Source organism: Myotis lucifugus, unplaced genomic scaffold (genome assembly GCF_000147115.1).
Source record: "Myotis lucifugus unplaced genomic scaffold, Myoluc2.0 scaffold_274, whole genome shotgun sequence".
NCBI classification, from domain to species: Eukaryota; Metazoa; Chordata; class Mammalia; order Chiroptera; family Vespertilionidae; genus Myotis; species Myotis lucifugus.
The window spans coordinates 1,294,028-1,321,533 of NW_005871322.1; the positions used below are offsets into that span (position 1 = coordinate 1,294,028).

The 27,506-nt window shown below is 50.3% G+C and overlaps 2 protein-coding genes across 14 annotated transcripts in view; both read left to right on the forward strand.

The window, feature by feature from the left end:
* The window catches only part of DUS2 (dihydrouridine synthase 2), a 32,716-nt gene extending 17,009 nt beyond the window's left edge, over positions 1-15,707 (forward strand). For 3 of the 7 annotated variants that reach the window (XM_023763072.1, XM_014464967.2, XM_023763073.1), the window contains 9 exons: positions 4,120-4,185; positions 4,367-4,437; positions 6,510-6,596; positions 8,325-8,493; positions 10,727-10,848; positions 12,149-12,298; positions 13,652-13,739; positions 14,820-14,893; positions 15,128-15,707. In XM_023763072.1, the coding sequence (XP_023618840.1) occupies positions 4,120-4,185; positions 4,367-4,437; positions 6,510-6,596; positions 8,325-8,493; positions 10,727-10,848; positions 12,149-12,298; positions 13,652-13,739; positions 14,820-14,893; positions 15,128-15,365 (1,065 nt within the window). In that variant the 3' untranslated portion in view covers positions 15,366-15,707. The remainder of the gene's footprint in view (positions 1-4,119; positions 4,186-4,366; positions 4,438-6,509; positions 6,597-8,324; positions 8,494-10,726; positions 10,849-12,148; positions 12,299-13,651; positions 13,740-14,819; positions 14,894-15,127) is intronic. The other 4 variants (XM_023763068.1, XM_023763070.1, XM_023763069.1 and 1 more) reach the window with 2 other exon arrangements.
* Positions 15,708-21,107: 5,400 nt separating this feature from the next.
* Positions 21,108-27,506, forward strand: part of NFATC3 (nuclear factor of activated T cells 3) — a 97,984-nt gene continuing 91,585 nt past the window's right edge. For all 7 annotated transcript variants that reach the window (XR_002831819.1, XM_006099460.3, XM_006099459.3 and 4 more), the window contains exon 1: positions 21,108-21,479. Coding sequence is in view for 6 of the 7 variants with exons in the window: in XM_006099460.3 (XP_006099522.1) it covers positions 21,377-21,479 (103 nt within the window). In the remaining variant the exon portion in view is untranslated. The remainder of the gene's footprint in view (positions 21,480-27,506) is intronic.

Genomic DNA, 27,506 nt, shown 5'->3' on the forward strand with positions numbered 1-27,506 from the left:
CATGAGTGAAAGCAGAGGTCCTTGAACATGGAACAGTTCCCCCTCCCTTCCCCCAGATTTAGTGAATCAATCACTCCACCCGGGGTCTGGAAAATGTGTAAAAGGCTTCCCAGTGATGTTGACATGCAGCCAAGTTCAGGAACCCCTGAGCCAGCCTACATCAGCCCTGGAGTTCCTTAAAAGCCCAGGGCTAGGGACATGTCAGCTGGGAGCTGGGGGTTGGTGGGGGGCTAAGGACTCACTTACAGCCTCCTCTGTATTGCTTTTCCCCCTTCTGAGAAGATCATGAGAGCACAGGCCAGGCTACCTGTGGCTTGTGGACAGGCTCAGTGGCTGTGGGGGTAGGTGGGTCCCCTGAATATTGATAGAGGCCACCACCAGCCTTTGAAAACAGGCCAGGCCAACCTCATACGAGGCAAGTTGAAATTAGTCTTCTCGGATCCCCTTCCCTCATTGAGTCTGGTGGCCAGGTTTATGAGGCTCTGGGGACAGCTTGGCGTTTGTCACCCAGTAATGTCAGCTGCCAGGGCAGGTGGAGGTGACATTTCTGCCACACCATATACACCTTTTTCTTTCCTCTCTCAGTCCACCAGCTCTCTTCTTGTTGCTCCTTTAGCTCCTTTAACTTCTTTTTATTCTCCATCCCCACTTCCCTGTCTGGGCTTTAAGCCTCCTAGTGCTTCCCATAGGCTATCGTGATTTGGGATAAAGCATCACCAATAAAAACTTCAGCAGCCCACCCCTGTGTATTCTTCCAGCCCCACTGTCTCTAGGAATAGGAAGGCCAGCGTGTTTATGAGCTACCTTTTCATTTTTCCCATGTGCAGACAGATACATATAATGTACCTATAATGTGCCTATAGTGTATCCTTACTGTTTGTAGACTAATTTCCAAAGTGTATTCCAGCATTTATTTCATTTGTTCTCCAAATCCCTTGAAGTAGACAGGGAAGGCACTTGTTATCTCCATTTGACCAAGAATAAGAAAACTAAAGCATAGAGAGAAAACCAATTTGCTCAAGATCATCTATATATATAAAAGCCTAAGCAACCATCTGACCCTTTGCCTGGTAGCTATGACACGCAATGACCACCAGGGGGCAGATGCTCCGACCAGTAGAGGAGGGACCCTGCTTCCTTGTGGAATCAGCCATGGGTTAGGTTGCTGCTGGGGAACTGTTGGCCCTGAATCTGCTTCACCCGCACCCCGGACCCTGAGAGGAGGGAGCCTGATTCTGGGGTGAGTCACTCAAGAACTGCCCTCTCACAAACTGGGACCCCTCGGGGGATGTCGGAGAGCCGGTTTCGGCCTGATCCCTGCAGGCCAGGCCAAGGAACCCCACCAGTGCACAAATCCATGCATTGGGCCTCTAGAGTAGCAAATAAGAAGGCAGGGCTGAGTCTAGAGCCATGGTCTTGTGACCTGTACCCCAGCATCAGTGCCCCCTCTCGATGGCATCTTAGGTTAAACGTGTAGGGTGTAGCTTATAAGTGTGTAGCCACAAGTCAGTGGACACCTAGACTTAGGAACCTCCAGTCAGACACGTATCTGCAGGATGGAGTGGAAGTGGACAACTGGATGTCAAACTCATCATGTGCTTAGGGGAGGGGCCCTAGTAGGCAGAGTTTGCTTCACAACGTGTACACACAGGCATTTTCATTATCCTCCCGCCTCCCGGCTTCTCCCCTCTTGCTGTTGGCTCTGTCCTCTGCACTGCCCCTCTTTGGGTACAGGCCACATGTGAGGCAGCAGAGTGACACCCCACCTTCGAAGCTCGGTTCAATCGCTCCTTCTGTGTTTGGCAGGTAGTCGGATGGGTCAGGGCGGACTGGTGGATGGGTTTGCCTCATGGAGGGGAGGTTCCAGGCTTCCACAGTAAAGCCAGATGACCTGGGAATAGTGCGCGGGAGTAGATTCAGGCTCAGTCTGTGCTGGCAAACTGGGCAACATGGGTGCGAGCTTTGTGGGTCCTCCCAGGCTGGATGTTTTGGCCCATGATTCCATCTGTGGGAACATCTCAGGGCCACCGGCAGAAGTTTTTTCAAAATAAGGATAATTGTTTGAAGTGATGAAAAATTTAGAAATAGATAGGATGCTAACTAACCATTGAGAATTCTGTTTACCCCTGGGGTGGATAGGGGCAGTGAGGGGATATCAGTCTTTTGACAAAGCTTCCCAGGTAACTCTGGTGTATCGTCCCTGGATTAAGAATCTGTTTTTAGACCTTAATTCCATAATATCCTCTCACCCCTGCTCAGGATTCCCTGGCCCCCTCTCCCCGGCTGCCCAGGGCATCCCCTCTGTGCTCACTGCACTTGGGCCATAGCTAACAACTGGGCCAGGACTTGAACTTAGTTCTCACTGATTCCCAAGTCTAAGCTCTCCCGTTCTTCCCAACAACCAAGGGAGCTTTTCCTGAGTCACCCTGTGGCTCTGGTAAGACGAGCCCGCCTGTGAGTAGATGTGCTGCAGTCTGCTCACACATGGGTCTGTCGCAGGTTCTTCTCCCCACAGACCTTCACATCACAGAGACGGGCACCCCTGGGATCTGGGAGAGCTTGGTCGAGGAGAGTTTCATGCTGGAGCCTGGCCAGAAGGCAGACTAGCTGCCCTTTCCTCTCAGCGCGAACCTTGCAAGTGGCTAGGGCTTTTGGTTACCGATTTCTTTCCTGGTCCTGAACATGGACATGAAATAAATACTAAAGAAGGTGCTTAGAGCCACTTGGATAAAATACACCAAAAGGAAGCTCTGCAAAACAGGACCTCGGACCCAATCTGCCTCCTGGGCAGCACATGAGGCCTGTTCTTTCCCATCATGCACTGGCAGCTTTACCTGGGCCAGCAGGCCTTGTCTTACCCATTGTAAGTCCTGCCTGTCAGCCCAACCTCTTAATCTGATGTCTTCTGAGGGTCCTGCCTCATCCTGTCCCTGAGAAAAAGGCCTCCCCTGGTTCCTGCAGCTTGGCTCTCTGCTGCCCTCGTCTGTTTAGAACCAAGACTGGCAGCAGCTGCCTGCATGTCCCCTCTGCTCTGCCTGAAGGCAACCCAGTTCTTGAAGAGGGCTCTTGGGACCGCCTTCCCTCCAGCTTGCCTGACCTGAAATTTCTGGTGAGGGACTAAGATAGCAATGCCATAGACATGCAGTGTCACCTCCATCTCTCTTGATTTCTGACTCGCATGGCATCTGGTCTTGCTACGTCCCTGACACTTTCCTATATGATTTTCTTGGTCTTTCTTTGAAGTTCTTTACAATTACTGTGCAGAAGAAACACCTTTTAATATGTTGACTATTGCCCTAGCCAGTTTAGCTCAGTGGATAGAGCGTCAGCCTGTGGACTGAAGCGTCCCGGGTTCAATTCTGGCCAAGGGCATAAGCCTGGGTTGCGGGCTTGAGGCAGCCGATCAATGATTCTCTCTCATTGATGTTTCTCTCTCTCTCTCCCTCTCCCTTCCTCTCTGAAATCAATAAGAAAAATATATATGCACATATATATTAAAAAAATATATATATATGTTGACTATGTTGTCTTTTCCTTTGTCAGTTTCACTCCTGTATACCTGATTCCCCTAAAGAGCGGGGTACGTGAGAACAGGGCCCAAGACCTGTAAAGCCTTCCTGCTCCCTCACTCTGCAGAACAGCGCTAAGGGAGCATTGCCTTCAAGCAGGAAAGAAGCTGTGAGACACGTGTTCTCAACCAGGGCTAGGCCTCAGAATCATATTGAGGAGGGAGTGTGTTGGGCAGAGCCTTTAAAAACACATATTCCCAGCCCTGCCCCTAAAAACTCATTCAGGAAATATGAGGTGGGATCTTCAGCTCTCAGATGTTTGCCCTGGCAAAGGATCACTGTAATCTACACAGGCATACATGCAGGTCCATCATTCATTCAGTCATTTACCAAATATATATACACCACTATGCCAGGCCCGGGGCTAGCATAGACAGAAGGTGGACTCCTTCCTTCATGGAGCTTACGTGTATGTGTGCAACAGACATTCATGTGGACACACATGTGTCCATGCCACTGGGATACACAGGTCTGTAGCAGAAGTAATTAGTATAAGCCGTTGTGGTTATTTGTTCCAGAGGGGGCAGATGCGCTTGTGTTTTCTCTGCAGATCCTCAGCACTCTTGTTAAAGGGACAAGCAGACCTGTGACCTGCAAGATTCGCATCCTACCATCGGTAAGGATGGTGTGTTACATCTGAATGTCCATTTTTTGGGGGGATGTCTATTTGGGGTGTCAGTATCTTTTGAGGAGCTGAATTAAGTTTGGAGGAGGGCCTAGAGCTGAGCCCACTTTAGGAGCTGGCAGCTGCTCCCTCTGTGGCCTCAGTAACCTCCCTGTGCGGTCCCCTTCCTCAGCTGGAAGATACCCTGAACCTTGTGAAGCGGATAGAGAGGACTGGCATTGCCGCCATCGCAGTTCACGGGAGGTGAGTGGTTGCCTTTCTAGTGACTGACATGTAGGAAGGTTCTCAGCCAGGTGACAGCTTAGTTCTCTTCTACATATGCAGCCTACCTCTGCCTCGCTCTTTGACATCCTGGTGGTGGTCAATCTCTCTATGGGCTTGCATTTTCCCTTGTTTCATTCATTGAGCATCTGCTGGTGGTAGGCACTTCACTGAGCTTTAGAGACAGAGAGAGGAGGAGGAAGGAGAAGTGCCCTTACCCTCAGGATGTGTAAATGGTAGAGATGGAATGATTTGCTCAAAATTGCATCATGCAGCCAGGAAGTGGTGGAATTAGAACACTGACTCTGAATCTCATCTTCTTTCCACTACGTTGAGCAATTGCTGTTCTTTCAAAGGCACTGCCTCTTTCGTCTGCCCCTGTTGGACTGCCGGCTGACACAGTGACTGCTTGAAGCAGTCCCTGTGTCTGTAGCTGACGCACACTGTGCTGAGAGCTGAGGTGTTGCTGAAGGCTACCCTGGGTTTCCCAGTCACACTTGTTTCCTATGTCCAGGCTGTGCTTTTGTACAGGATCCCAGGTCAGTAGACTTTGGCCACAGTGACCTCTCTTCCCTGAGTGATGTTCCTTTTGGGTTCAGGGGTCTTGAGGGAACAGCCCATTTTTTTTTGCTGGTTGTGCCTCTTATAGCATTTTCAGAAAATGGGACCCAGAACCCCAACATATAAAATAGAAAAGCAGAGCTGTATTGATGGAAGCCAGTAGGGGGAGGTGAAAGGCTATACCCCTCATATACCCTGAGGCAATAGGCTCTGGCTCAGACTGCCTGGTTTAATTTTCTTTCTTTCTTTTTTAAAAAAAAATGTTTTTATTGATTTCAGAGAGAGGAAGGAGGAGGAGGGAGAGAGGGATAGAAACATCAGCGATGACAGAGAATCATTGATTGGCTGTCTCCTGCATACCTCCTACTGGGGATTGAATCCCCAACCCGGGCATGTGCCCTGACCGGGAATCTAACCATGACCTCCTCTTTCATGGGTGACGCTCAACCATTGAGCTACCCTGGCCGGGCCAGACTGCATGGTTTACTGCTTGTTGGCTGTGTAGCCTTAGACAAATCATTTAACCTCTCAGAGTGCCATACTCCTCATTTGAAAATTAAGATATTTCTGTTTAATAAGGCTCCTTTCTACCAGTAGTTGGAAACACTAGGAAGAGAGATTTCAGCACCTTTAAGAATGGACTCTGGCCATCAAAGCTGTTAAGGATGGCTAGCATTGGCTGCTGGGAGTGGGAAGGCGAAGGCAGAGGCTGGGTTGAACTGGGCTTTCTGAGGCCCTGTGGCCCCTGACCCTTTTGTTGAGGAGTGCAGCAGAGGGGACACACCCAGACAAGACCTGGGTAAGAGCTATCTGGTCAACCACCTCTCTTGTTGCTGAGCACAGCTCAGGTCAGGGCTCACCTCAGCATCTGTAAGTCTCATCTCATCCACAAGAACTTTTGGCACTTGACCTTGGAAGGAGGGGCCTCAGTTGTGGTGCTGCCTCCCCTGTGGCTCGTGACAGCCATGGTCTGCCCTGGCTGCTGGGCCTACCCTGTGCCAGGTGCCTCTCCCCAGGATCAGCTGTGCAACTTGGCTTCAGCACAGGCAGCTGTGTGGGAGTGGCCAGTCTGAGCAGCAGCAGCTGTTCCTAGTCCTTTGGGGAGGGCAGGACCAGTTCACTGGGGGTAGCATCCTTATGGCACTGTCCCTCATCTCTGGCCAAGGTGAGAGGAAGCCAGGGAAAGGCAGAGTGACCTTGGGAGTCAGGCCACCCACATCAGCCTTCTGCGTCAGCCCCCTGCAGCTATGCCTCACCTGTAGGCCTCCAAGAGCTGGACTTGCCTCCTCAATAGAGACTTGTGCTGCTTCTGCCCCTCACAGCAGAGGTCATGAGAGCCATCCACTGCAGCCTGGACCCCTATCCATGATGGCCACATGACCTTCTGAGGTTTAGTAGGGAGGACAGTAGGGTTTGACTAATGTAACCCTGTGTGAACTGTGACATGACCTTTCCACTCAGCCCTCAGCCCGTCATTTTTGTTTATCTCCAAGGAAGCGGGAGGAGCGACCTCAACACCCTGTCAGCTGTGAAACCATCAAAGCCATTGCTGAAACCCTCTCCATTCCTGTCATAGCCAAGTAAGCCTCCCTTCCTCATCATTGACGTCTTCATGCCCCACCTCACTCCGAGGGGATTTGATCTGGCATATAAAAATGGAAGGAATTAGCATTAAAAACTGACATTAAGGGAGAAGAAAAAAGGGTGGTATGAAAAATGAAGTTGGTAACGAGTCAGACAAGTGCCTGTCAGACAAGTGGCTTCTGGTGAGTGGCTGATGTAGGTGTGCAGTAGGCAGGGGCTCAGGGCATTCTGATGGATGGGTTGAGGGCAGGAGTATTCAAGGGACAGGGAGAGCAAGGAGGTGGCCACCGAAGCAGGCCCAGGGGAAGGTGATGTCACACCAGAGTTAGGTGTGCAGGATGTAGGGTGAGGAGGTCCAAGTCAGAGCACATAGAGCTGTCCAGGGGTGGGCAAAATAGGGTTTCAGTTGTGAGTCCATGAAACAAAGAGTTTATTCTTGTATTATTTATTAATTATTGTATTATTTTCCATACAAATAACTGTAAACCTACTCTTGCCCACCCTGTATGGCTCAAGGTTCATAAGGCCAATCACAGTCCAAAGTCCAAGCAAGCAATCTGGGCAGCTCCAGGACCTGGAACCTAGGCTGGCAGGTGTGAGGTACCAGTGGCCCGCCCAAAGACGTAGTAGTCAGACACTGTCCATTTGCTCCTGTATAGGCCAGAGGGGAGTCTAGAACAGCCCTGCACCTTAGGATGGCACGGAGCCTGATGACAGGATGGGAACAGGGAAGTTCCAAAGCCCTGAAGCCCTGACAAAAGGCATGCCTGCCTGCTGGGATGGAGGGAGAGAGCTGAGGGTGGGGTTGGTAGCCAGGCCCAGCCTTTCCCAGGCCAAGGAGTTTTAGGGGTGGTCTGGAAAGGGTAGAGCTACTCAAGACACTGGACCCTCTTACTGCCTCTCCCCCTTCCCCTCCTCCCCCCGCCCCCCAAACACACAATGCTGTTTCTGGACTGAGGCTGCTGCCTGGCTCCTAATGGAACAGATGAAGACAGCAGTTTACAAGGGGGCCCTTGGGGCTGCACCGTGGCAGGAAGGGAAATTGCAACCCAACTGGGCCTCCTTCCTTCCTCTCACTATCATCACTGCATTGCGCTCTCTTTCTCTCTCTAGGGCAGTGGTTCTCAACCTGTGGGTCTCGACCCCTTTGGCGGTCGAACAACCCTTTCACAGGGGTCGCCTAAGACCATCCTGCATATCAGATATTTACATTACGATTCATAACAGTAGCAACATTACAGTTATGAAGTAGCAACGAAAATAATTTTATGGTTGGGTCACAACATGAGGAACTGTATTTAGAGGGCCAGAAGGTTGAGAACCACTGCTCTAGGGTTTTGACCAGCCCTTAGTGGGCATATAGGTGCCCCAGCCTAGGGGGTGGGGGTTCCTGTAATCTCAGTGTCCACTTGTCTGAGATTGGGCTGGCTTTAGCCACTGTTTAGGATGAAGTGGAAGGAAGCTAAAATCTTGGGGATACCTGTTAAGTGTCAGGCACGGTTTGGGCTGCTTTCCTGTATCATCTCAGTTAGTGCTCCTGACCCCACAGTTTGTGTGTGTGTGTGTGTGTGTGTGAATCTCCAGGCTCCACAGGTGCTCACAACTGAGCACACAGCTAATGGGAGACAGACCTGGGAGTTGCCTTTTTCTGAAAATGCTGGGACAAAGATGGTGACACCCCGCCCCCCCCCCCCCCCCCCCTGCCAATCCCCGTTGCCTTTCAGTGGAGGATCTCACGACCACATCCAAGATTATTTGGACATAGAGGACTTCCGACAAGCTACAGCAGCCTCTTCAGTGATGGTGGCCCGAGCTGCCATGTGGAACCCATCCATCTTCCTCAAGGAGGGTCTGCGGCCCCTGGAGGAGGTCATGCAGAAGTACATCCGATACGTACGTCTCTGCACTTTTTCGAGGCAAACATTTCTCCCTGTCTGCCCCATTCCTGCAGAAAGCGCATTGGGTCAGCCCCCAGCTGCCAGCAGCCCCTGTTGTCCCTCTCCTTTTCTTTTCCCCCAGGCTGCAGTATGAAGAAGGAGTGCCAGGGAGGCGTCCCCCTAATTACCTCCTTCTAAAGCTTCCATGGTGTGGGGTCACAGCAGGGACCTCTGGATCTAGAATGCTTTTGGGGCCCCAAACACGACCTTTTCCTCGTTTTCAGCCCCCACACATACACGTGCCTGCACAGTGACAGTGGGGTCCGTGTCACTGAAGATAACCATGCCAATGGGTTGGCACAGAGCAGCCACAGCCAGGAGGAGCCATTGTAGCTGCTGTTGTTGAGGACTGATTATCTCCATACAGATGTTTCACCTTGTCTTCAGTCAGAGTCACTCGAAACTCTTCTCTTGCGAATTCTCAGAATGCTTTAACCCCTAACTTAGCGAATAACCCATTGCTAACCCTCTCCTCAGGGAATAGCCCTTTCTTCTCACTGGGAGCTTGATGGCAGTGCCAAGGGCATTTCCCTATAAAGGAATTTTCTTGACAAGTTCACCTACCCTGTCCCTTTGGCACAGCTCTGGAACTCTGTGGGACTCTATGGTCAGCCGTGCATGTCTGCAGGTGGAGGTAGTGAATGGCCTCACATTCTTCTGTGAGTTGGGCCTGCGCTGTCACCCAGAGCAGACTTTCCCCATCCTCTCCCATCCTGGGGCTCACACCCTCCTGGAAGGTCAGGAGCTTCTCAGATCCTAAGACTGCCTCTGTCCGCTTCAAGCCCTGGGCAGCTGTGGCTGTCATGGCTTGGGGGTCTCCCCAGGGCTGGGGATGATAGGAGTCCCTGAGGCCTGTGTCCAGAGCTGGGCAGCCTCTGTCCTAGAGCCTCCCTTGCTCGATGCTGCAGCTGTCCTTCCCTTGGTTCTGGGTGTCCTGTTAGGCCAGTTGGTGACCAAATTGGGCCTCCTTCCTTCCTCTCACGATCACCACTGCATTGCTCCCTCTCCAGTGGCCTGGGTCAGCCAGAGGCACAGGGGGCTTGCTTCAGCCCAGGTCAGCTGTCTAGCTCTTTTGGCAAGTCTGTAATAGAGAAGACATGTTCAGTTGTGCTGAGCTGGGTGAAAGGTGCTTCTATCATTCCTGCTCAGCCTGACCTGTGGCAGACCTTCAAGAGTGTTTTTGTGCTGCCCGGCCGGAGTGGCTCAGTTGGTTGGAGCATCGTCCTGTGCACTGAAACATTGCCGGTTCGATCCCCGATCAGGACACATATGGAAGGCAACTGATTGATGTTTCTCTCTCACATCAATGTTGTTCTTTTTTTGTCTCTTTCTCTCCCTTCCTTTCTCTAAGCATGTTCTTGGGTGAGGTTAAAAAAACAAAACAAAGAATGTTTGTTTTCCTGGAGAAAGGGAGCGGCTTTCAAGCACAGGCAGGGCTGTTTCTGGTCCAGTCAGTTTTCTGTCCCAAGTAAGCTGACTCAAGGCCGGCTGGGGCTTACCCACATATCTCTGCTTTGTCCTGAGCGAGTCATGGCACTGGAGACATAGGCCTATTAGAAGAGCGTAGGGGGCAAGGAGTTGAGGGGGTTCTGGAGGACTGGGGCACCCTCCACGCACGCTCTCTGGCCTGCCCCAGCGAGGCAGGCTTCTACTGGTATCCTGGGCAGTCGGTTGTCTTATCTCCCAGACCCTGCACGTACCAGTTTGTGAAGTAGCGCTAACAGCTGCACCTCATGCTTGTATAGCTCAGTGAAGTGACAAGTAACACACGTGCACATGCTGAGTAGATGGTGCCGTACTGTACTCATGCAGAGGAAATTGGAGACAGGCCATTTAAGATATGGGCAGGGAAGGTACCTACCATGGTTATAAGGAATAGAAGAATCCCACCCTGTCCTGGGCTCTTCCTGCCACACCAGAATTTGTCTTGTTCTTGCAGCATGTCCTCTATGGTTAACTATGGTGGCTGAAGCAAGAGGGGCTCCCTGCACATCTGGACCTCAGGCAGGCTGTCCAGTAGAGAGTGCTCCTGATTGGGGGCTTTGGCTGTGACCCTTGAGCTTTGTAGCATTAACTGGAAGCTTAGATGGCCAGGATGGAGGTGGCTCTTATGAGGTCCCACTCCCTTGGCTGCAAGCACACTTCCGCCTCGGGGGCAGCAGGTGGGCTCATGTTGGTTTTTCTTCCAGGCCGTGCAGTATGACAATCACTACACCAACACCAAGCACTGCTTGTGCCAGATGCTGCGAGAACATCTGGAGTCACCCCAGGGAAAGTTGCTCCATGCCGCCCAGTCTTCCCGGGAAATTTGGTGAGAGGGGCAACGGGCTGTCCATCTGTCCTTGCAGGCATTGCCTAGGCTTGACCCTGAGCGCTAAGCTGACTCTACCAGGGAGCCAGGGACACCGCTTTTGGAGGCAGATGTGCAGGAGTGGGGTTGTGCTACAGCTTTGCCGCACAGAAGGGGATACTGTCAAAGCTTTGGAACTTTACGTCCCTGGACTGGTCTCAGCAGCAATGTTTCGGATACCAGGGCACTAGTAGGATGGAGGAATGCGGGGTCTGGGCTTGGGAATTCCTGGGGAGGAAGGGCCTTTCCTGGTAACAAGTCTATAATCACATGCAATGCCACCAAGTCCAGTTATCAGGAGAGTTGGGGGTGCAGAATGGAGCCCCGTCCTGAGCCTGCGCCCACGCTCCATCACTTTGCCGTTTGAGAGACCACCCCTTGCTCCTCTACTCAGGTGGTTGACATTTGGGGCCCTCACAGCCTGACCTAGTGTCTGCTCCCACAACTCCCTATTTTCTCTTCCCACCTCCACACCTTTGCTCGCACTGGCTCTTCTACCTGAATGCTTTCTCCCCCTCATGTTGGCTGTCTGTACCCTGCCTCCTCCAGAGAAGCCTTTCTGAACCACTCTCACCCCCAGACGGCCATCTTTGTGAGTGTCCACCTGTCCTTACGATGCTTCCTGGAAGAAAAAGCCTTGCCCAAACCCTCCACATCCTGGGCTGGTGGTGTTGGTTCTGTCCCTGTGCCACCTAACTTAACCAGCTTGACCCAGGCGTCTTGTGAGCTCAAGACTATACTTTTCAAGAGTATAACTGTTGCTCTGGGTGGTACCTCAGTTTAGGTGAGGCCTAACTGCTTGTGGCCGGGGCAGGAAGTGGGGAACCACTCAGTGGCCAGGCCTCCGTTTCTTCCTCCTGTGGGCACACATGAAGATGAGCTCTGCCTGCCTCTGGCGCTTGATCTGTGTAGGTCAGCTTAGTCACTGCTGGCTGGGGAGACCTGCCTGGATGCTCTTCCTGGGAAGAGAGGCTGGGCTCAGATGATGGAGGTGACCTTAACAAACTTTCCCACCCAGCCCTGCCTACAAAGTGGTACAAAGCTCCAGTGGCCACCCTCAGGGGTCCACATTCACTGCCCATCCACCAGTGCAGACTGACCCCAGGGGTGGGTAGCAGGTTTCTTCTGATGGCCAGGTCCTGGAGGTGTTTTGGTGGATATGGAGTGGCATTTCTCAGTGGTGGGGCCCTGGTTCCTGCACTAGTTCCCTGGATGCTGCCTCTACTAAGGGGTTTGCCCCGCTTGACTTGTCTTTATATAGTGAGGCCTTTGGCCTTGGTGCCTTCTATGAGGAGACCACACGAGAACTGGACTCCCGGCGGGCCGAGTTCCTGGCCAGGACCCCAGAGGAGGCGGAGGAGCCGGCTGAAGATACCTCCGGTGTCATTAAGATGGCTGTCAAGTTTGACCGGTAGGTCTCCAGCTGGCCTAAGCTTAGGCCAGGGCCAGTGCCTTTGGGCTTCCCCGGGCTGGGAAGCTGGCTGTTGTACATGGTTAGCGACAAGTTTGGGGACCACCGCTCTCTTTGGTTTGGATACTTGTTCTCAATTTTTAGCCACCCAACGAAGGCGTTTTGGAGAAGATAGTCCCTGAAAGCCCAGGCAGTGCTGTCAAGGTTGTGCTTGTTGTCCCTAGGGCCAGTGGACTCCACCTTTTCCCTGACCCACTCCCCACCTCTCGGGTGAGAGGACTTCTCTCCTTCTGTTTCTGAAAGTCTGTGCTTTTCCCTACCCCCGAGGAACTAGCTGCCTACAAGGAGCTCTCCAATAGCAGAGGGACCCTTGTCTTTATCAGGCAAGTCCTGCCCATACCCACTGCCCCTCACCAGCCCTAGGGCATCCTCTCTAGGCAGATGTAGCTTCAGGCCAATTACTGCCTCAGACTGTGACTCAGCTTTGATTGGGTCCCTCATCCTTGTCCTCTGCAATCTGGTATCCAAGCCTTTCTCGGATTTCCAGGCCCAGGCCAGGAGCTAGTTTTGTCTGGCAACGGCTTGGGAGGAGGCGTGTAGGGACAGCTGTTGGGCAGTCACATCCATGGAGAGCTCCTGGTAGGAAGTTGGACCGTGGTGCAGACTGACTCTGAAACCAGAGTCCACTGTGGATCAGCAGCAGTGGGTCATTTTGACACTCAGCAGACATAATTAGGGTGTACTAAGCTAGATTCCTGAGACCTTTGTATGGCCACCTGCGTTCCCCACTCCCACCCACTCCCCCCAGATCTTGTCTTGAGAGGCAAACCGGACCTTCCTTCTTGGCTGTCAAAGGCTATTTTCCAGGCTGGAGCTCAGAGGGCTGGGAGTTCACGTCCCACCTCAATTCCCTAAGCATGCTGAAGCCCATCTTCCCTTTAGGCAGAATGCAGGCTCCAAATTGCTGGTGGAACAGAAATGGTCAGGGGAATAGGTACAGGAGTCTTATTTTTTAAAAATATATTTGTATTGATTTCAGAGAGGAAGGGAGAGGGGGAGAGAGAAACATCAATGGTGAGAGAATCATTGATCGGCTGCCTCCTGCACAGCCCCCGCTGGGGATCGAGCCCGCAACCTGGGCATGTGCCCTGACCGGGAATCCAGCCATGGCCTCCTGGTTGATAGGTTCATGCTCAACCACCAGGCCACAAAGGTAGGTGATCCAGGAATCTTAAAGGCAGCAGCTCGATGTCTCCGTTCCTGTAGCTCCTACCGGGAACTGAATAGTGCCCCCGCCGAGAAATGAGTTGGTGATAGTGGGTGGGCCCTGACTACGTTCCCTCCTTTCCTCAGGAGAGCATATTCACCCCAGATCACCCCCAAGATGTGCCTGCTGGAATGGTGCCGGAGGGAGAAGTTGGCGCAACCCGTATATGAAACGGTGAGTTCCTGGCTGTGGCCTGCCCTGCATCTAGCCCTACAGCATTCCCACAGCTGGGGCCATCACCCCCAGTACACCTACGGCTTGTACCCTGGACTCCAGGCTGCTTGGCTGGAGCCTGGCTTTGCCCTCTGTAGGCACAGAGTGGTTACTGGTGGTTGGGCCAGTCGCTGAGAGTGCCTTCCCTTTGACAGTGGGCCTGTTATCTAATTCTTGCTTTTCTCATAAAACTGAACTAGAGACTTAAGTAAAGGGCTGCCTGGGCTAGTCCAGTAGTGTTGCTGAGGGAGGGGAGATGTCTCTGGAAATGGCCAGTTGGCTTAGGAAGGATGCTCAAACCTGAAAGTTAGACACGTTTTTGGACCAGACCTCAGCTATTGGGGCACAGAATTGGGCCCCAGACATAGGGCCCTTTGGTGAAAATTTGGAGACAGTATTGGTTCAATTCCTTTGGTCCCTATAGCTATCTTGTTTAGGTGGCTCTGTCTCTTCTGGACTGGCCTTCTGACCTCCAGGCTTGTCCCTTCTGGACCGTGTGTCCTCCTCTGCCAGAGTAACATTTCTAAAGCAAATCTGAGTTCTGATTCCCTTGCTCAAGTCCTCAGCAGCTCAGAGCATGAGAACTCTCCCCTCCCCCGGCTGCACCCCCGCCACTCAGCTCTCCTGCCACATCACCTGGTCTCTGCCAGGTGGATCTTCTTTGCCCCCGTCCTTGTCTCCTCTTACCCCTTTGCCATCTGGTGAGCTACTTATTTTGGAGACCTGACCCATCCAGATGTCAGTAGGAGGAGACTCCATAGTCACGCACAGCTAAGGGCCCTGATGGCCCTTTGCTTAGGTTCACGAGAGAACTCCTGACACGCTGTGGTGTCATTGTCTGTGCGTCCATCTTTCTTCCCTGGAAGGCGCACCACACACTTCTGCTGGGGAGGAGCATGTGGAACACGTAGCTTTCATGTGACTGAGGTGGGAAGGACTTCCTTTTCTCTGCCTTTGGCGTGACCTTGCAGGGGGGCCTCCAGGGCTGTTCCTGTTGTCCTCATGCAGCCATCCTTGTTTCCTTTGCTCTCTTTGCACCAGGTTCAACGCCCCCTGGATCGCCTCTTCTGCTCTGTTGTCACTGTGGCTGAGCAAAAGTATCAGTCCACCTTGTGGTGAGTTTCCCCATCAGTGGGCATGAGGCTTGGGGTGGAGGGCCTGCTTGTAGCATTGGCCTGGAAGTTTGGGGGGATGGTGTACCTGGATAGTGGCATCCCTGGGTTATGACCCCTTCCTCAGTTCAGTCAGAATCTGTGACAAGGGTATTGAGAGTAAGGCCTCCCAGCCTCTAGTCCTGCCACCAGTGTGCCTGCCTACCTGCCTTAATGCCCCATGCCTCATCTGCCCAGGGACAAGTCCAAGAAACTGGCGGAGCAGGCTGCAGCCATCGTCTGTCTGCGGAGCCAGGGCCTCCCTGAGGGTCGACTGAGTGAAGAGAGCCTCTCTTTGCACAAGCGTAAGAGGGAGGCATCTGACCAAGACCCTGGGGGCCCCAGAGCTCAGGAGCCAGCAATGCCTGGGGAGCTGTGCAAGAAGCCCCTGGTAACCTTGGGAAGTGAGAAAGAGAGCCCCCTGGAAGGCTGGTGATCACTGTCTCAGCCCTGGTCAGTGAGCCTGGCCCCAAGATGACTGTGGGTGCAGAGCATGAACCAGATGCTATTGGACAATTTGCTGCCCCTGCCTGACAGATGTTAAGGGGTTAGCCTGGGCCATCAGTCTGGAATATGGGCCAAAGTGCGCCCAGTGTACCCATCTCTCCTGGTAGATCTGAGTAGCAGGGCCAAGTTCCCAGTGATCTCAGTATTTTCTTTAAAAACGGGCTTTTTCAGGTGGCACCTCCCTAACCTGACATTGGTACAGTGCAATAAAGACACCCTCTTCCCTTCCCCATGGCTGGCTGCTTCAGCCTTGGGCATTTTCACACACAGACTAATGGATGAGCTGGCATAATTATTCTACTTCCACCCTCTGAAGAGCTGGAGCGTCCTAAAAAGTATGAGTCTGGGTGGAGGTGGGGGGCAGGGTAATCACCTTTAGTGCTCAATGGACTTGAACTGAACCAGGAAGGCAAGGCCCAAGAAGCCCATTCTACTGGTGGTACACCTGAGGCCATGGCCATCAGTTGGCTTTCCTGAAGAAAGAAGATATGGAAGCTGGGAACGGTTAGGGTTATCTGGATCTGCTCAGGCACATTGGGAATGCTGGGTCTGAGCTCCAGCTGTCTGGAGCTCACACCTATGAGGTGCCTGCTCTGGGCAGAGGATACTGGAGACTGCTGAGGACAACAATTTTGGGCCCTTGTGAGTGCCCGCCCACGCCACTGCCCCGCCCTCCGCCCCCACCATCCCGTTTGGGCCGGAAGGAAGTGGCAGATTCTCTTTAATTTCCTCCTGGCAGTGAGAAGCAAACAAACGGCTACCACAACTCAACTCCTTGTGAGGCCACCCACGCTTACTGGGAGGGGCCTTCTGACCAAAGGTCCCTGCCCAGTGCCACTCCTGCTTCCTCAGCTGTAAACACGCTGCTTCTCCTCCCCCTTTCCAAGCTCTGTGGGAAGGGGGATTCCCCTTTGGGCCAAGGCGATGCTCCTCCCGTCTCCCCAGGGTCAGGTCCCTGTGCCAGCCAGGAGCCCCTGACCCTTCCAGCCTGAGTCAGGGGTTGGGCGGGTGAAGTCTCTCAGTCCTGGGGCTGCCTCTCCCTGCACCCGCATTGCTCTTCTGTGTACAGATAAGGATACCGCACTACCACACTACGCCTCCAGAGTCCATGGCTTTCTGATGTTGGGCAAGTCCTCTCTGGGGCCAAGGGCCCTCCTCTCAGAGTGGAATCAGCTGTTCTCTGCCTGCTTGAGGCTGGCTGGAGGGTAAATAGGCTACCCTGTGATAGGGCACTATGTGGCTAATGGGTTCACTGTGATGAACCTGCCCTAACCAACTCCCCAAACCAGTGCTCCCAGAAAAGAGACCCCACCCAGGAGGGCGACTGAGGCTTAGTCTGGTCTCGGCCATCAAGCTTTAGGTACCATTTCTGATTTTTCTTACACAAAAACTGTCTTCGTAAAAGTGCTCCATTCGCTTTTCCTTATACCCTGACTGGAACAGGGCAGACAGTGAAGCCCCAATGGACCTTCCCCCAACCCCCAGGCATCCTGAGCCAGTCAGAGCTAATGGGAGGACCCTTGTGGGCCAGGTCCTCAGTCTGAAGATTCACTTCCCCAGTAGGGTTGGGCTTTGTCCTCCAGCCTCTCTGCCCACCACTGTGGTTTCCTGGGGAAATCCCTTCTCTGGTGGGGTCAGATTCATTTTTGGGCTATAGAGGAGAGGCAGGGGTAGAGGTCAGCTACTAAGATAGAGGCTGGAGCGTGGGGACTTCGAGGGCCCAGGAGAAGTACTGGGGAGAGGGTCATTCCCAGGGGAGCAGGTAGGTAGGGGCCAGTACATGTTCCATGTCTAAGGATGTCTGACAAAGATCTTGGTTAAATATGTTTGCCCACAAATGGTCTCACTTCAGCATACCTCAGTGAGGCCCACCTGGTCTCAGAGTGACGTGCCTAAGATCTGGGACTGAGTGGAGGGCCCAGTCAGGTCTGAAAGTTCCAGCCACTGTTCTCACCATGCCCGCCTTAAACTAAGGCCGCTTAGACACCCAAACCCCTCTCTGGGCTAGTGGCCACAATACTTATCCATCCATTCCAGCCGTCTTGATTGAGGACTTCCTCCTCGCTCATCACATTTTGGGACAGATGGTTTTGCTAAGAACATGAGAGGGAGGGATGCGTAAGGGTAGAGAGGGTGGCAGGTCTTCCAAAGACCACAGCAAGAAGACTGGATTTTGTGCAGATGATTGGGGAACCTCTTACCCCTGCAGTCCTGCACGTAGTTCCTTCCAGGTGTCCCTCTTGCTCAGAAGTCTTCCATGGCTCTTCACTGCCCTCTGGATCAAGTCCAAACTCCTTAGCCTAGCATTTGAGGACAAAGTGCTGACCCTGTCTTCTCAGCACCCTGTGCTGACTTCAGCAACTAACTTTCTTCAGTTGTAGACTGGAGCTGCTCAAGGGCAGTCCTCATGTCGCGGATGGCCAGCCTTGTCATGGGGTGGCGAACAGGCACAGAAGACGTATCAGCCCTAGCTGGTTTGGCTCAGTGGATAGAGCATCAGCCTGTGGACTAAAGGGTCCCAAGTTCGAGTGTGGTCAAGGTCACATGTCTGGGTTGCAGGCTCAATCCCGAGTAGCGGGTGTGCAGGAGACAGCTGATCGGTGATTCTCATCATTGATGTTTCTATCTCTCCCTCTCCCTCTCTGAAATCAAGAAAAAATATATTTTAAAAAAAAGTATCGAACAAGAGTTTGGGGGGAGGGGATGTGTGGAATGGAGAAAGTTTTCCAAACTCTGACTTTCCTCCAAGGCTTCTGTTCCCTCTAATGTGGAACAAGGGGGCCTAGACTGGACTAAGCTGTATCATCTCATGGCTCAGAGGCCACAGGAGAGCCTTCAGCAAAGGGGGCTCAGAGCCAGGCCTGCAGCAACTGATGAAATAGATGGCCTTACCTAAATCTCAGGCCTGGCTGGCCTTCACAGAGGAGGGAGAGAAGGCATGAAGGGACCCACAACTAGCCCGGACTAGGGTTCCGTCTACTGCACCGGTCCCCTGAGCTTCCTGCTTTCACAGGGCTCTCAGGAGGCTGGAGGTGAGTCAGATGGCCTCCTGCCATCTCAGAGAGTTTTGGAGCTGGCCCGAGGAAGAGCTCATCCGGGAGGTCCTGGCCCTAACTGAGGAAAAGGGGGTGGCGAGAGTTCGTGTATTGGTGTGTGTATGTGGTGGCGGGGCCCTGTCACAGCCTGCAGAGCTTCCAGCCATTGCTGCCTTTCTTACAAAAGTGACATTCTTTCTGAAGTTTCTGCCTACTGCCCAGCTCTCATCACTGCATGGCAGGGTTCTTAGTTTCCTCCAGACCAGAAATCTTCCCCAAGACCTGATTCCTAAGTTTGTCTCCAGGTGCAGTGGCTGAGAACACAGCTGCATCACCCAGCATTTGATGGATCGGTGAATTTTTCAAGCCATCTACAGCTTCTGTGGTCCCTTCCTGTCGGTGGGGCTGACAGGCTCAGTCTCCCTCTTGCCTTTCCCCTGGCCTGGCTGGCTGAGTCACTGTTTCAGGTAAAATCATGTCTGGAGGACAGAGAGGCTAGATAAAGGTCTATTTTCACCATCCAGATGATAACCTGGGAGGTATGTGTGAGGGGGCAGGGGACACATCCTGAAATTGCATTTTTTTTTTTTTAATGGGGAGAGGGAGGTAAGTTAGACAACCTCCTGGGGCTTTTTACTATACCAGGGTCGTATTACATGTGGTACTAATTGGCAGGCCAGCCACCTATCTATCTGCCTGGGGCAGAAGGCTTTGAAAAGTTAGTGTGGCTTTTGGCCTCTAAGTTTTACACTCAGTTCCTCAGGGTTGGAGATCCTTTGAAATCAGAACAGCTTATCGGGGGATGTTACACCCACTTAATGCCATTTGATGTTACACCCACTTAATGCCATTTGCTCCCTCTCCTTGGCGACTGTTATTCTCTCCTGCCTCCAACCTCCCCCACTTTCAGTTTAATCCAGGGATTCATTCAGAATCCTGAACATGGAAGTACCCTGCTCCAAACCCTTCTGTGGCTCCCTACTGCCCTCAGCATGAAGTTCAGATGTCCTGCAGTGACCTGCAACACTCAAGTCTTCTCACTGCAGTTACTTTTCTTTTCTTATATATTTTTTTGGTTAATCCTCACCCAAGGATATTTTTCCCATTGATTTCTAAAGAGAGTGGGAGGGAGGTGGTGGTGGTGGTGGTGGACGGAGAGACAGAGACATCAATTGGTTGCCTCCTGCATGCCCCAACCTGGGCCAGGATTGAACCTGCAACCCAAGTACTTGCCATGGATTGGGAGTCGAACCCAAGACCCTTCGGGCTGATGCTCTAACCTCTGAGCACTCTGGTCAGGACTCACTGCAGTTACTTTTGGTCTCCAAGACTGGAAATTAGTCCCTGCCTGGAACTATCTTCCTCACCTCTTGTCCCTCTCTCCAGTTCATACTTAGCCCTGGTGGAGAATTGGTAGCCAACGGGATTATGAACCTCTGAGCTCTTGGCACAGTTCTAATCTCTACAGTGATTATAGATTTGCTGGCCTCTCCCTCACCCCTGAAAGGACACTAATTCATCTCTGCGTCCCCCATTCATCTCTGCGTCCCCCCTGGGTTCCTCTGCAACGCGGTGGGCCTGGAGCTAGTGGAGTTGGCCACCTCCGCTCTCCCAGCTCCGCGTCCATCCTGGGCCTCGGAGCAGCTGTAAGTAAACAAGCCAGGTTCAGCGTCCCCGGGCACTGCCTCCATCCCAGGCCCCAGGAGGAGGCGTCTTGGATTGTCTCAGGGGAAGGAAGACTAGCTTGCTGGGGAGGAGCCAAAAGAGCAAACGGTTCTTTAACACAGTGTCACTTCCCCACTAACAGCACGATCCCTCCCGCTTTCATGTGCACTGGGACGCAGAGGTCACTAGTCCACGAGTGTCGCCAGTTCACGAAGGGCTCCCCAACTTCCAGCAGGGGACAGACTTTGCCCATCAGGCCGCGCCGAGGCCTCGAACGCGCCGCCGATTGTGCTCCAGGGAGCAGCTGCCAGGCCGGCTCACGGGGGCAGACAAAGGCGCAGCCTAGGAAGCGCGGGACCCGCCCAGTAGGGGTGGGCCTACAGCGACGCGAAGCTCCGACTCAGGACTGGGGGGGCTGCCCAGGTCCTGGCTTCGCTCCGCCCAGGCTCGGTCTGGTCCCCGCCTTCTGGAGCCCTCGCCAGGTTGAGAAGGTTTGAGTGGTGTCCACGTAACCCTCCGGGGCCCTGATACCTTTCCCAAACCCAGTCAAGCAGAGCAATACTGCAGCAGCTCGTCACCGAACCCGTAACCTCCGGGCTCCGGGGCCCCTTCCTCGACGTGAGCTCCGCCCAATAAGGAAAGGGATTGCCTCCGATTGGCCGGTGGGCTCCTCAATTAGAGAGGGCTATTGACTTCACAACCGGTGCGCGGGCCTGGCTCAGAAGCTGGGACGGGAATAGAGGCCAAACTACAACTCCCAAGAAGTAGCGGGGCTAGTCAGCGCTCCGTAATCACGTGACTTCCTTCTCCGGGAGACGAGGTCACGCAGTAGGCGGGTGAAAGGGCGGGGCCGTCGGGTTAGCCCGAGGCGCCAGTGGCCTATGGGCGGCCCGGTCAGACGAGTGCGCGGTAGGGGGCGGGGTCGGGCGCGCGGCTCGGCGCGGGAGCGCGCCGGCGGCGGCGGTGGCGGCTGTTGCAGGGCGGGGAATGTCGGCTACGGCGACTGTGGCGGCTTAGGCTGGCAGTGGCGGCAGCTCCTGGTGCAGTTCGGCGCGCAGCCAGCTCTAAAGTTCGGAACGGAACGCTCGGCGTCGCGGATCCCGCCCGGAAAGTTTGTCGCGGAGCCGCTACCTTCAGGCTGGCGCGACCCGGCATGAAGCGGCGCTGAGGAGCTGTCGCCGCTGTAGCTGCCCCCGTCGCTGCCGCCGCCTGAGGAGCCACAGCACCCTGGGCCACGCCGATGACTACTGCAAACTGTGGCGCCCACGACGAGCTCGACTTCAAACTCGTCTTTGGCGAGGAAGGGGCGCCGGCGCCGCCGCCTCCGGGCTCGCGGCCTGCAGGTGGGTGCCGGGCCGGGCGGGACGGAGGAGCGTCCGTTCCTCTTCTTGCTCGCACGAGCTCACCCTCTCCCTGGTCCTTTGCTCGTCCGGTGTCTGGTGACACCGTGTCTGCGTGCGTGTGGTGAGTGAAGAGCGGATTTAAATCGCCGAGGAGGCGTGCGGGTCGCAGCGACGTGGAAGTGGCGCGGGCTTGGCTCGTAGCGAACGAGCGAGCGGGGAACTCGACTGCGGGACGCCGGGGGCCAGTCGGACTCCTGGGGGGTTCGGAGGCCGAGGGTCGGCGTCGCGTGGTGCGGAGAGAATGTGGCCCCTGTGAAGTGTAAGCGCACTTGGTTTTTCATCTCTTCCGAGTCTGTACACATCTTTATTTGAAAGATGCGCACTCTTGGAGCGTTAGGAGCTCTCTGAAATGCGTGCACACGTCGTGAAGTCTGCTTTTGCCGGGAGAGGAATGCTCTCGTGTTAAGTTCCACTTGTGCAAGTTTATGGTCCACTTTTACTTCGAGGTGTAACTTGTAACGGGACTTTGTGAAAACTAGGTGTGGTGTTTTTGCTTTTTTTCTTAAGCGAAGTGTTTCGGAAGGTGAGGAGAAAGTGGGGTGCTTTGTTCATAATTGTTGAAAGTTCTGGAAGTCAATTTTATTTTAAGAAAAAGTTCACCTCAGAAGATGGTTTAAAGGAGATGGTGAGCTGGGAAGGCTGGGCACAATAATACATGGAGGTCAGACCCGTCAGGAAATAGAAACAGGATGGCTGGGGACCTAGAGCTCTCCGGTGACCTGGTTTTAAATACGGTGGTTCATTAAGTTCACTTTCCCTATTACATACGTAAGGCGAACTTTAAAGGGGAGGTGGATTAAGACTAATCCCTATTTATTCTTTACGGGTATTAGGTGAATTACCTCACGTTCATATTGATGCTCAACAGTGTTCTGTAGAGTTGCATTGAAAAAACATATTTGAATGTGAGTCATAAGGATTCTCTGGGCTGTATTTTTTTTTTAATCAGTCCTTTTAGCCTCTACACGTTAGATGTCTTTTCAACATAATAAATAATTTACAATAGTTCATTTCAATCCCTCTGACATCACTTGAGCACCGATTCTGTGGAAGGTGCTGTTAGATACTCTGTAGTGTTGTGATAGGCGCAGAAAGGACTGACGCCCCTCCAGGAGCGTGGGAAATGGGGCTGAGGGGGCACAGACCCAAATAACTCTGCTGCTGAGCCACAGGCAGACTGAATGGTGGTTCTGGTATCATAGAGGTAGAAAGGGAGAGAGTTGTATTTCTGGAGATGGCGGCATTGAGTTGTACCTAGATTATTGAGATTTGACAAAATAAAAACTACCTTGAGTATTGTCATTGAAAAGAAGGTAAACAGTTGGTGATGTCAGCAAACTTAATGGGCACAAACTTCATTAGAGCACATCATATGCCAAATATTTATATACCAAATATATGATCAGTAAAGATGTTAACCAGGTTGGGGTCTAGGTTAAACAGCAAACAAAGGCAGGCAGCCCAGAGTCAGCTGGGGTATTGGGATATAGACAAGTCACACAGCTGAGTTTATCTGCAGTTACCAGGATTGATCAGCTCAGGGTCTATTTCTAAGGTCTTCTCTACTCAGCACCACCCCCAAATAAATAAATAAATAAATATTAATGAAACAAAGGAGTATCATCATGTAAATGGGAATTTTATGTACATCCAAAATACTGCATAACATTCAAAACCCATCAAAACAGCTTTTTTAGAAAATATATTTTTTATTGATTTCAGAGAGGAAGAGAGAGGGAGAGAGAGAGAAACATCATTGATGAGAGAGAATCATTGATTGCCTGCCTCCTGCACACCTCACACTGGGGATTGAGTCCACAACCTGGGCATGTGCCTGACAGGGAATTGAACCATGACTTCCTCGTTCATAGGTGATGCTCAACTACTGAGCCATGCCGGCCAGGCAAAACAGCTTTTTAAGAAATGATTTTAGCCCTAACTGGTTTGGCTCAGTGGATAGAGCGTCAGCCTGCGGACTCAAGGGTCCCAGGTTCGATTCCAGTCAAGGGCATGTATGTTGCGGGCACATACCCAGTGGGGAGTGTGCAGGAGGCAGCTGATTGATGTTTCCAACTCTCTATTCCTCTCCCTTCCTCTCTGTAAAAAAATCAATAAAATATATTTTAAAAAAAAAGAAATGATTTTAAAAAGATTTTTAAAAACTGAATTGTAGAGAGAGAGAGAGGGAGGGAGAGAGAGAGAGAGAAGCACATCAGTGTGAGATCGAAACATTGATGGGGTACCTCGTCTCCTGCAGGTGCTCTACTGGAGATCGAGCCTGAAACCTGGGCATGTGCCCCGACCAGGAATTGGACTGACAGCCTTTTGGTGCATGGGACGATGCCCAAAAAAACAGCCACACAGGCCAGGACCAAAAAATGATTTTTATTTATTTATTTTTGCCAAAAAAGCCCACATGATCATTTTGATATTAATATGGGTCTTAGAAGGAGTTAAGGTTTGAAACTTGATTTATAACTAAAATTTCTAAAGTTAAATTTGAGCAATTTTATTTGTGACAAAAAAGTTCAATTTAAAATAATCTAGTAGCTACTTTTTAAAAGTTTTTTTAATTAAGGCAAAATGCACATGACATAAACCATTTTAAAGTTAATGATTCAGTGGCAATACATCATTCACAATGTTGTGCAATTACTACCTCTAGTTCATATATATATGTGTGTGTGTGTGTGTGTGTGTGTGTGTGTGTATATATATATATATGTATATATATATATATATATTTCAGAGAGAGGAAGGGAGAGGGAGATAGAGATAGAAACATCAATGATGAGAGAGAATCATCAGTGGCTGCCTCCTGCACACCCCTACTGGGGATCCAGCTGGCAACCTAGGCATGTGCCTTGACCAGGGATTGAACCATGATCTCTTGGTGATGCTCAACCACTGAGTCACACCTGCCAGGCTAGTTCCAAAATATTTTCATCACCCCAAAAAGGAAACCCTGAACCCATTAAATAGTTGTTCCTCATTCTCCCTGACCCTCTCCCAGTTCCTGGTAACCCAGTCCCTAATCTGGGAGGGATCTGTCTGTGTGGATTTACCTCTTCTGGATATTTCATATAAATGGAATCATACATATGTGACTTTTTGTGTCTGGCTTCTTTCACTTATAATGTTTTTGTGGTTCAACCATGTTGTATTGCATTCCTTCCTATGGCTGAATAACATTCTATTGTATATATCCCCCAATTTGTTTATACATTCACCCATTGATGTTGAATAGTGCTGCTATGAATACCTGGCAGCTAATTTTTAAATTCTCTTGAGAAGGGTATATTGTATATTATATATTCAGAGCTAAGGTTTCAAAATTATTGAGTCACAAAATTAGTTTTCATTTTAATAAGCATAATTACGAGTGTAGTTTGAAGAAACTAAGCGGATTGACTGACATGGTTTTAAGATCATAATATGCAGTAAAATGGGCCATGAGAATAAAATTGCTTGGTAGAATTCAGATCAGTATTGGGTTATATCAGTGTTTTTACTTATTTTTGGATTCTCTTCCTCATTAGAATGGAAGTTCCATGAGGGCACAGGTATTGTCTAGATCTTGTTGGTACTTGTTATTACCAGTGCCTAGTATCGTGCTTTGAACACAGTAGACACACAATATTTGTTGAATTAATTAATAAATACTTAAGTTTTGAGTCAGTGCTCACTTTTTTGTGTGGTAGAGGATGTTGATGAGACTTGTTTCAGTTCTTTGGTTTTTATTGGTCAGATCCATAAGGCAGCAGATCTTGGTAATTTTGGGCTGCAGGTTTTCCATCTCTAAAGATTTGAGATTACTTGTATCACGTCTAATTTCCATTTAGGAGATTTTTGAAAAATATTTGGGGAGGGGGGTAGAGGTTGGAGACTGAAACAAGTCATAAGGGCTGAATTTAATGAATGTCCTAAGGAATATCCTAAGAATGTACTTGTTAAAGAACAAATTAGATGGTTTGATACTTGATAATGTCAGATATTTTTGTGACCGACTTTTAAAGATTTTTGCTTACTGAGATGTTTTGAGATTTTTTCCATTAAAGAAAATTTACGACCTTAGAGTCTTTAGCTTTTTATTTGTTTTATACTATGAAGACAGTGCTAGCTTTGATATTTTGTAAAAATTTTTTGAGATATTTTTTATTCAGAGAGGAAGGGAAAGGGAGAGGGAGAGAGAGAAACATCAATGATGAGAGAGAATCATTGATTGGCTGCCTCTTGCATGCCCCACACTGGGGAATGAGCCTACAAGTCCAGTATGTGCCCTGACCAAGAATCAAACCATGACCTCCTTGTTCATGGTTTGACACTCATCCACTGAGCTATGCCTGGCGGGCCTAGCTTTGATTTTTACAGTTAAAAATGAACCAAGCTGCCCTAGCGGGTATGGCTCACTGGATAGAGCATCAGCCTGCGGACTGAAGGGTCCCAGGTTCGATTCCAGTCAAGGGCACATGCCTGGGTTGCAGGCTCCATCCCCAGTAGGGGGCGTGCAGGAGGCAGTCAATCAATGATTCTCATCATTGATGTTTCTAGCTCTCTCTCCCTCTCCCTTCCTCTCTGAAATCAATAAATATATATATATATATATAAATGAATCAAGCTATTTTGTTTAAACTTTCTTTTACTAGACACCTAGCTTCACAATGAAGATATACCTCAATAATAGAGAATTTAAAATTGGCAAGTGTTTGATGTAGTTTATCAACATTATTTGCCATTATAAAGGGTATCTTCTGATGCTCTTCTTTAGTATACTGATTGTATATCTCTAAGTTAATTTGATGTTATATAAATCTTTACTTTTCAAATTCAAAGTTTTCTTCTAAGGGTTTGTTCATTATTAAATATTGACTTTCTAGTATATTGTGTGTAGTATCTATCTACTGCCACTTTTTAAAGGGGGAGAAATATCTTAGATACAGGATGTATTTTTGATATGTGTACTTTTGTCATATAGCACTTTAACATCCATCTTTTTCATATGCAAAGTTGAGTTATTCCTAGATCATTGTCTAATCTTTAATCTGCAGTGTTTTACTTCATTTAGTGCTTGGAAATCTAATTCATGTGTTCTTTATAATCTACTGTCTTAGATAAATTTATTTTCTCATTTTTCAGTTTTTATTGATATTGTTTACTCAACAGTTTTGCTTTATCTTGTGTTAAATGGGGTAATGTACTATTTAAAGCTCTTGGCACAGTCTTTGGTCTAGTGGTGCTCATTAAGTGGTGGTAGTTAACATTTCTTTAAAAAACATACATACAAAAAACTGGTGATAGGTTATTTTTAACCTCCTCCTCTTTCCTAGATGTTTTTCCCTATACTAAACGAAAACATATTGGAGAGCCAGTCATTTAAATCTTACTTAGATAAGTTGGAATATGTATCATAGACATTTTTATTTTAATCTCTTAATTCTGTTATTTTCAATTTGGCCTCCTTTCTCATATCTTAGTGTAAATATAAGAACTGATGGTCATTCACTTTTAATTATGTTTTTCTACTTTCTTATGTTTTCATAACTTCATTACTGACTCAGTATGGTGTAAAGATGGTTGATTTGCAAACCATACTAAGTATAATTGGATATTTAAATCAGTATGAAAAAAGGAAGTTGCTTGTATGGTTTCCTATAGAAGTTAATGGTGTGTTCGTACAGTGCATTAGGTACTGTGCAGGAGGATTTGGTTACTGCTGAGCCGTACTTTCATACTATAGGTCAGCTTTTTCTTTAGACTTGAATGCAGAGAGAATATGTATTAGGTGATTGAGTCAATGATAAACTTTCACTATTGAATTTAAAAGAATTTTTATTTTTTAAAATTTTTTTATTGATTTCAGAGAGGAAGGGAGAGAGAGAGAGAGAGAGAGAGAGGGAAACAAACATCAGTGATGAGAGAGAATCATTGATTGGTTGCCTCCTACATACTCCCTCCTGGGGATTAAGC